The sequence below is a fragment of the Oryzias melastigma genome, linkage group LG3 (genome assembly GCF_002922805.2).
Source record: "Oryzias melastigma strain HK-1 linkage group LG3, ASM292280v2, whole genome shotgun sequence".
In the NCBI taxonomy this organism is placed as follows: domain Eukaryota; kingdom Metazoa; phylum Chordata; class Actinopteri; order Beloniformes; family Adrianichthyidae; genus Oryzias; species Oryzias melastigma.
The window spans coordinates 20,457,133-20,467,021 of record NC_050514.1 but is presented as its reverse complement, the minus strand read 5'-3'; the positions used below and the strand labels follow the sequence as shown (position 1 = coordinate 20,467,021).

Genomic DNA, 9,889 nt, shown 5'->3' with positions numbered 1-9,889 from the left:
ATGGATTAACACATTTTCTAAATCAGAAAAATGCATTTTATTTATGTTTTTATGACCACTAAGCCAAACAACTATAAAATGTAGCTTTTAAATATTTGATTATTGCATTATACATGTGTTATTATATTTTTGACAGCAGCAAATACAAGTTCCTTTTAAAATAAAACACATCCTGTTGCAGCAGCCGAGTAAAACTTGTTTCTTCTCCCTTTTCTTTTTTATCAAATGTAAACATTACAACACTGGTGTAGAATCTTGTTTCTTTTAAACAATTAATAGGTTACATACACATGCAATTAACTTTAAAATCTAAAGAGAAATGACAAAACTGCAAACCATTATTATTCAATTTTTCTTTAAAGCCAAAGAGCTGTAATGGAGGGATCCAGAGCCTCAGGTTGCAGACCCCTGATCTAAATGATTCAAATTCAATGGAAGCTGTGATTATCACACATCATATTCACTTTAGTATCTGCAAGCCCCAACTACTGTGCTCATAGTTGCTCTTAATTTGAAAATATTTTGGGAATTTTTTTATCTATTTGCATAGTTGAAGTCATCACAATGTTTACCTTAAAACTGTGAAATAGCGACCTCTAATGGCTGATCTGTAACAGGACTTGTGCTGTTGGTTCTCTTTCAGGTGCAGCATTTCGGTTCCTGCCATCAGGAATGGAATGGCAATTTCCCCCACCGGCGGCCACAGGCTTACATCCCTCCAACCCTGCATGGGCACCCATTTACGCTCCCCCAAAGCAGCCCAAACCACTCAACAGGCCCCCACGCCCACCTTGGAGGGCACCCACCTTCCCAGCCCACCCTTCTGCCTTACCCTCCCTCCGGCCCTCTGGTCACTGCTGCCCCTGTGGCCCACCTTCTGGCCTCCCCTGGGGTTTCCCACCCCGTCCTTCAGCCCACCTACAGTCTCTCCCACCCGGCAGGTATCGTGCACCAAGTGGCTGTGGGCATCAACCCCCGACTGCTTCCCTCCCCCACTTTGCACCCCCAAGGGCAATTCAAACCCCTCTTTCCCCCGCACTCCTACATCGCCTCGCCTGCTTACAGCAGTTTCCCTCTCAGCCCTACCAAAATAAACCAGTACCCTTTTATGTGAGCGTGGTCGGCCTGGTACCCTTTATACCACCTGAGGGCTAAGGGGGAGCGGGGCAAAAATGTATCTTTAACCACAAACAAGATGGCTTTCATCTCAGAAAACCACGGCACAACCACAGAGAAAGCAAGCTATTTTTTTGAATCATGTACACTTAAGTCTAACTGAACTTCAAGCTTTAAAAAAAACAAAAAAAAAGAAGAAAAAAAAGAGTTCCATTGTTGGAAATGATTTGGCAAAAATTAAGGATGAAACAACGTGTGAAATGATTGACTGAAAGAATGAATGAATAATCAAACTCACACCTAGTGTTTTGCACATTTGATATATCTTTGCATTGAATCTTCTACGAATACTCCTCAAGACAGGTAAATAATTGGGGTGTTGTTGAATAGTCAGACTTTGCACCCCTGGTCCCAGCTATTTTTCTATAATGCCTTCTTACGTGTGCAAGACGCATCCATATTTGTAAAGCCATCCCAGTCTCTAGCTCTAGATCGACAGATGCACCTGTTGTCCACAGTGTACGTTGTACCGCGTTTGAAGTATTTGTACCTTTTCGGTGTCTTTAGGTGTTGGCAATGTCAAGTCAGTTATCCGATTTAAATAGAGTCGTTCTTCACGCTGCATGTGGTCTTTGCATGAGCAAAAATGTAAACCGGAAAGATGCATAGACGTTGCTCTTATTGTTTGTGTCACAAGACTCGCTGCATTGTATACCTGTCCCCAGCCATAGTGCCTTACATATTTGAGGTTGTTAATGTTACTACTTATATATGACTATATACATGAATATTAATGTACCGGACTGCAGCACTTGAAATTCCAATCAGTCGATGCATCCTATGTGTGAGTATATGTCTATGTTCATGCATAGCCTGCATGGATGTGATGTTATCGCGGAGAGCGGTGCTTCTGTTTTGGAGTCGGTGTAAATTTCGGCGTGTCGTGAGTTCCTCTTTCTGTTCTCTCCAGAAGAACAGCATGCTTTTGCTGTTGCGAATGTGTGCCGTTTCCCTTAAATCCCCCCCCTTTTTTTTCTTTTTCGTTCTCTGTTCCCGAATGAAACTTGTGTATAAAGTGCAAGTACTGAGTATTGCTTGATATTTGATAATCACTTTCTATTTAGTGAGACTCTTACTACTAACAGTATTTGTACTGTTTAAAACTGCAATACAATCTAAATAGTTGTCAGTTCTAATTTCTTTTTTTTGTTGTTGTTTTTGTCTTTGTGTTTTCATTTTGAGTGTTCTCGCTTCGTTCTTTTTAGATGTTTAGAAGTGTGGTGGGCATGGCTTTTGATTAGGCAAGGAAAAAGATGCAAACATTAAAAGGAGTTTTCAAAGCCTGAGCAAACCATGCAGTGTTTGATATACACACATATATGGACATATATTATAGAGCTTGAGTATTTAGTACAGATGCTTGATAAAGGTGTGAGTTCATTGTGTGCAATTCTCTCATTTATGCATGTGTGACAAAGTTAACTTTTTTCCCTTTGCATTATACCATTTGTTAAAGGCTTAAGGCTTGGTGTCTACTTGCTTCTTTTTTATACATTCCGTCAGGGAGGATACATACATATATTTATGTAAGGTGGTAGCACCACTGAGTGTGCATGTGTATGTGTGTCTTTTATTTTCATATATATCTATGTATAGATATATATTCTTTAATTTACTAGGTGTGTAGACCTTTTTTTTTTGTCTTTCATTTTCAAATGAAGTCGCTTGTGCAGCACCAAAGACTGTAGTTCATTTCTTTAAGCAAGGTAGCTATTCTGTTTGCATAGACCTCAGTTATACTGTAGTTGTAGAATGGGGTTCAACTAAAAATCGTTAAAAAGAAAAAAAAGTTTTATTTAAAAAAAAAAAAAGGAAAAAAAAAAAGCTGATGTTTTGCTTATGGGGCAATTAATGAGTCGTATCATTTCTTTCTTGAATGTATCATAGATAAGCTGCTATATGATGATTGCCATTTCATTAGCTGTGAAATTAGGTGATTTCTTTCTGAGTTTAAACCTGTATGGGTCCTTTAATTATCTGAATTAGAAGTAGTTTGGATTTTGGTGGTTTGCGTTCCCTTGTTGGAGTGTCACTGTAACTACTGTATTGCTGACGATAAACATTAGTTGCATTTGTTGTTTCTCGGGTGTGTGCGTGTTATTGCATCAGTATTTTAACCTTATTCTAACCTTTTCAGGATCGTCACTGCATATGAATAATGTATTAATGTAACTTAATTTTTTTGTATTTTTGTTTCTTTTCATATCGGTGTTTTTTACACATCTAAAGCTGTAGCTTGCAGGATTGATTTAACTTTCTCATGCTCTCTACACCCTGTACTACCAGTCCTCTATGTGAGTTACAGGAGCACTGTGAGATGCCGGGGGGGACGAGAGAAAAGAAATTATAAGAAAAATATCCGCCGTGTCCCTTGGAAATCTTTCCATAAGTCACAAATTTTCACTCAGCACTTAGGCGAGGTTTGGAAGCGTCATAAATTCAGCCTGATATTTCTGTCGTTTTTTTTTTAAATTGTCAAAACAATTTGGATTAATATTACAAATTATGTTATCTGTTCAATGTTTTTTTTCTTTGAATTGCCTTGTGTTCAGATCGCTCTCCCCTTTATGAGTGTCTCATATGAAAATGTTGTTTTGTCAGAGCGAGGCGGTGGCCGTTGTTGTGTCCTTTACTGAAGTGAAGACAGTGTAAGCAGCACTGTGTATGTGCCTTGAGATTCAGAAAAATGAGAATCTGCGATGGTGACTCGTCACCACCTTAGTTGAGGAGGAAGGCATAGATTCCAATTAATTTATCTACACAAAAGGCGGCCACCAAATCAGGGTGGACACATGCAAAAAGAACAAAAAAACCTGGAAATTGGACTCCTGATCAATTAGCACGAGAACTCTCACTCTCTGACAGCTGCCATCAAAGCCTCTCAGTGTTAACACACCAACAAAAACGCACACACAGGCTGAAAGATCATATGACACTCTTTAGTCACCCTGACTACAAAAAAATAAAAATGCAGATGCAATACTTTACATTATGCGGTCATTGCACCACCAAGTGTTCTTAGATAATCTCCATGCTTTACATTACCTTGCATGTACGCATTTGTTGCTGGCGTGTATTTTCTGGAGGATATGTGGAAGTACCCAGAGCACAGTAAATAAACACTGGCTTGTTTAAATCAATATTTAAAGGTTTATTTCCAGAAGGAAACTCCTCGGCTCGCTGGATTTCTACTGTTTCTCTGTCAGTCAGTCACAAGTGCAATACTCCTCATTTAACACTGATATTTGGCTGTATGTCTTGAAACCTTCGATTTCTTTTCTGAGCTGTACGCTTCACAGATCATAAAGAAAGCCGACAGCGCCGAGGCATGAACTTGATTAGTGCTTGTATTAATACCCAATAAAGCGCATGGAACATGTAATCTGTTTTGACTTCCTCAAAGGTGTTCACCAGCAAGGCGCTCGTGTTAACTCTCCCGTTCTTGTTAAGGACTAGAGTGGATGCAAGTGGAGCGAAATCTTTAAGCTGTTTTTAACTTTTCTCACAGTTGACACGTTGATCTGTGGAGAACTTGTTTCTGAGAATCCATGTAACATTCAACAGATAAAACAATAAATATGTTTAAAAAAAAAAAGATGGTTTATCAAATTTTGATATTTGAGGAAATCTACAGCGGTGTTAAACAGATCTAAATTCAGGGTCTTTATTAATGTGCTACTGTGTAACTGTTCAGTTTAATAAAAAAAAAAAAAAGGTCTGTTTTTATTTGAACTGTTGGGGTTTTTTTGTCATCTCTGCCAGTTTCAGAGTTAATTCACACTGCAAGTTATGGATCATCTGTTTGGATTGCTCATCAATTACACTTGATTATAGAATCTGAACTGTTACTGTTTGAATACCTGTAGATTTTTTTGTGGCTTTGTTTTTACCTTTTGTTTTGTTTGTTTCATTTGCTTTCAGACGTCGTGCTACACTAGTTTGCCATGTAGCAATTGCACTGTGCAATATTTACAGTTTGAGGACTGGGAATACTAACTTTATCGATGTGATGTCTCTTACATTTCGCGACAGTGTTTCCTCTCTAGTTCTCAGTAATTTAGGTGTGACCAAGCCTTCTCTACTTTGTCACATTAAGCGGGTTTTCCAGGTGACTCTTTTGGTGAGTGTCAAATTAAGAATTTATGGTGTATTATTGTTAAGATTCACTTTGAATTAAAAAATTATGCCGCTCTTCTTGACTTGGACTGCTTTATTTTCTCAAACCACATTCATCTTTGGCTTTCATTTTATTTTAATGTTTTTTTTATACTTTAGTGTAACTATGTAGTGTATATAAAAGTAGAATGTTGTGAACATTGCTTTACACATTAACTTATAATAATCGATTCAAAATTGTCTTAGATCCTCTTCAATTTAATACAATTAAAATTATTGCTAGATGATTCTCATTGAATCTCATTAAAACATTTTATGTTTTCTGTTGACTGACATTGAGTATATATTTTACTATTAAATTTAAAATAAATTAAATACATTCTAAGGAATTATTTATTCTGCAACAATTGCATTTAATAGCTTTAAATTGTCATTTTTATTATTAAATAGGCTTTATTCACCTAACAGGACTTTTGATTCCTTTTACAACCAATAACATTTAGTAGACAACTTCTCAAACTCCTAAGCAATGCCCACACTACAAATAATTGTACTCATCTGGTATTATAAAAATATGTTTGGATGAAACATGAATGTATTCCATGCTCGCTACATTTTTCTTTTTTGGAAGAATACATCCAAACTATGAATCATTTTTAGGCAATAAATGTTATTTTTATCCCACATTGTCCTAAAGTTGTCACAGGGTTGGTCATGCGATTTTAAATCTGTAACAAGAAATTCCTAAATGTAAATTTTGGCACAAATAAAAGATGAAATAACATTTTCATTAATGCATTAATATTTGTATAAACTCTGAAATACTAAACCTAATTTGGACTATTAATTCCCCTCAATAAATTTCAAAACATCAATAAATAAATAAAGTGGTTTTTACCTATTTTATATTGGAAGTACAATGATGGAAAAGCCATTTGCTTTCTATGTTGCAATTAAAAAAAAGTATTTTGAAGTCCCACTTTGATAATCTTTTGTTATCCTCTATAAGTGGTCTTTTAGTTGTAATTAGGCAATTTTTGGCCAAAAAACCTGTTGTTTTCTAGAATGTGGTTTCTGTAGAATGGCAGGAGTTCATCAAAAATTCACCTCAGGGCTGTGATTGGGACTGTTTGGAGCTACTTCCCATCATCCATTTGTTTGCACTCTCTGACTATCTTACACCCTTCACACCACTAACATTAGCCGTGCAACATAAATGTTGAGTAGTATTGGAGCAATGCAGCTGTACGGTTTTGAATCAGATGGAAGCTCAGGTGAGGAAAACAAGGACATTCATCAATCTGTTTGTCTGCAAGTGGTTGCATCAGAATTGAGCGGAGCATCACCAAATTAAATACTCTAAGACACAGTTTTAATCCTGAATTTCTTTAATTATGTCTTCCATTATCAGGTAAACGCCACAAGAACAAGTTAAAAACACCAAAAACTCAATTTTCATTGTGGGCATTTCAATTTTGTGGGCTATAAAATTAAAAAAAGTTGTTTAATTTTTTTAACATGAATCTAGAATAACTGTATTAAAAAATGAATTTAAAAAAGTGTATTTCCATTAAAGCTGGAGAAAAGCACATCTTGTTCTTAATTCATGAAAAAAGCGCACTTTTATTTTTAAGAAACAAAATATTTATATTCCTGCTAAATATTTTTATTTATTTTTATATCATGGATCCTGCGTCTGCGGTAGTTTTCCCTATTCCTTCCGTGGATCTTGGGCGCCATCTAGTGGCAAAGAAGAGGTACATCAGCTTCTCTCTGCGTCGTCCGCACAAAATTGCAGCCGCTTTCTGTCGTCCCACTTGCAGCCAGTAGAGGGCGTTCTGCAGACTGCTTACTGTGACTTTTTCAGACAATTAACCGCTAATTTGCTCAGTTTGGGCTCGTTAGCAGTTTTGTTCATACGGCCCACGTGTTCGCAGCAGCAGAATAAAAATATATTTTATTTGAGTATCAGTGTGGCACCGAAACCGTACGCCTGTGCAGCAGAAGAGGAGCCAGAGAACAGCTGACTGCCTAACCTTTGGCCAAACGTGCGCGCCGCCTTGCGCCACACGCTGGGAGGACTGAGCGCAGCGCAGCGCAGCGCAGCGCAGCAGAGCGATAGGGCGCATTTCTTAATGCCCCCCTCCTTCAACGCCGCGTCCCCCATCCTCCTCTATTGATCCATCGAGTCCTGGACGCACGACACGACCGCGGGATTGTCGTGCAGCCCCCCTCTCCACCCCCCAGCCCCATTCCACACACGAGGATTGATCAAATGCATTATTTACGAGCGAAACTTCAGCAACTTATCCACTGGATATGTCTCCCGGCTTGAGGAGTGATGGGCGCGCGGGTCACCCCGAGGAGCTGGGAGGCTGCGGAGCGGACCCCGGCGGATGCTGGCCGCCCAGGACGGATGCTGGAGGAGAGAAGGGGAGGTGTGTGAGGAGGAGCGCGGCAGCGGGGATGCTGCTGTCCGTGGCGGTGCTGGCAGCTGTTGTCCGGTGCGCGGCGGCTGCAGAGGGTAAGCACAAGGCGCCAACGTGCAGAAAAGCCCGATTTGTTGCGTTTCTTCCCACTGGAGCGGCACTGCTATCGAGATGATATGAGGGGAAAAGCAAACACACAACTGAGGCTTTGTTTTGTGTTTGCTTTAATGCATGCAGCGTTTTGTAATCTGCTGCAGGTGCATTCACAAGATGAATGGATCAGTTTTTAGATAGAAAAAAACTTCATCTTTCTGTGCAGCCCCACAACTTATGCTGCATTGCATAGGGATGAATGACACAAAATGTGTTCTGAAGGCTAGTATTTCATCAGAATAAAGTGTCTCAGCGATATGTCATGATTTGGACCACTCTGCACTGCAAATGAGTGTGTGATGTAAGGGCAGCTCACTAATCTTCCCACCTGAAGCAGTCAAGTCCTTTGTTTCACTGATCAGATTGCACAGCACAGCCTTTGCTTCTCCTCCAGCAGCTGCACCCAGCCAGAGCCATTTCACCCTCAGCCCTGCATTTCAGTCCAATTTCACTTCCTCCTTGTTCCACTATTGCCATTTCGCCTGATTTCCACAAGAGAGGCTCTTAAACATTTTTGTTTAATGAGCTGCAGGGACGTATCCTGGAATTGCAGTGCAGTCACAGGACAGTCAGGGTTTCAGAGCATCTGGGTCAGTACTAATGACATACATACTGTTGCCCACTGAGGGGCTGTTTGTCTCCGATGAGGCAGATGAGGTAAGACTGGCCGACTTTGCAGCCCTTCAAACATCACTGCTCGGAGAAAGTGCTTGCCTGCGAAAGAAGACTGCATGTGCACTCAGCCCGCAATGATTAATCATGCCACTTGAGTACAGATGGCCCAGACCACAGCTGAAATGAGAACAAAACAAGATCCTCGGTGCAGGTGCTCAACAAACACTGGCTCTGTCATGCCTCTCTCGGCTGCAAACCATGATGTTGTAGTTTCACCTCTGATCATGCACCGCTACAGGAGGAGAGGAGTCTCCTCCTTCTACCTCCTCCTTCTTGTCACAGTGCATCCATTCTTAAAGATGAGCGCAAACCCAGCACCGGGTTCAACGTGTTTTCACAGAAGCAAGGAGAGATTGCATATGGTGTATGGTGCATGTTTACTTTTGTAACATTTTATATCAGTGTGTCATTCTGTTAGTCTGAAGTTGAACTGATGAGGTCATGTTTATTTAAGTTTTTTTTTTACATCATAGTTTTTTTTTAAAATTCAGTTTTCCTAAAAAATGTCCAGGTTGCCAGGTATTTTCCATTGGAAATTTTAAAGTAAAACATTTTCAAACTCCTAAAGAAATCAGAAAACTTCTGAAACTTAAAAGAAATGAATAAAAAACAACAAAATATACATTAAGCAATGGCAGTGGGATAAGTGCCTTTGCTGGAGTTTTGACAGAAATTTAATCTCTAATTTTTTAAAATCTCCTTTGGTGTTTTTATAAAGCTTTAACACTGGAGAACCCATGGGGCCAAATTTGGACCCAGTTTTTCTTTCTTTTTAGGGCGGTCGACTTCCGTGCAGGTTCAATTCCCACAAGCCCTCCCATGTGTCGAAGTATCCTTGGGCAAGACACTGAACCCTACATTGCCACTGGTGGTTATAGGTTGGTGTATAGTGTTCAGCAGCAAAGTGTGTGAATGTAAATGTGTGAATAAGACTGTGACTGTAAAGCACTAAAGGCCTTTTTGGAAGGTAGAACGGCACTTTACATATATACGCCATTAAGCACTTTTTGTTTTATAAATCTTTTCCTGTTTTTTCTTTAGCTATTATTTCGGTTGTTTTCATTTTATTTATTTATTTTTTGGGCCGCTCTAATTGGTGCTACTGAAATGAAAAAAAAAAAAAAGTCAAATTAATTTTGAAAACTCAAAAAAAGTGTTTCTTGGGTTCTGCAGAGTTGAAGAAATCAGAATCAGAAAAAGACGCCAGTCTAAGAATAATGCTAGTGAAAAGATGAAATATCATCCACAAAAACTTAAGAAATGCCTTTATCTCTTCCCTCCACACCTTTTTTAAATTAAAATCCATTTTCCTTTTTCCGTCAGAATAATTCACTGTGGGC

General features: G+C 39.2%; 2 protein-coding genes across 3 annotated transcripts in view; both read left to right on the top strand.

Moving 5' to 3' along the window:
- Positions 1-5,375, top strand: part of hipk3b (homeodomain interacting protein kinase 3b) — a 32,272-nt gene extending 26,897 nt beyond the window's left edge. For both annotated transcript variants that reach the window (XM_024295118.2, XM_024295119.2), the window contains one exon: positions 644-5,375. In XM_024295118.2, coding sequence (XP_024150886.1) covers positions 644-1,155 — 512 coding nt within the window. In that variant the 3' untranslated portion in view covers positions 1,156-5,375. The remainder of the gene's footprint in view (positions 1-643) is intronic.
- Positions 5,376-7,406: 2,031 nt separating this feature from the next.
- kiaa1549lb (KIAA1549-like b) overlaps positions 7,407-9,889 on the top strand; it is a gene marked incomplete at its 5' end in the record, with an annotated part of 70,629 nt that continues 68,146 nt past the window's right edge. Inside the window, 1 exon segment of the mRNA XM_024295747.1 lies at positions 7,407-7,816. Within this exon segment, the coding sequence (XP_024151515.1) occupies positions 7,612-7,816 (205 nt within the window).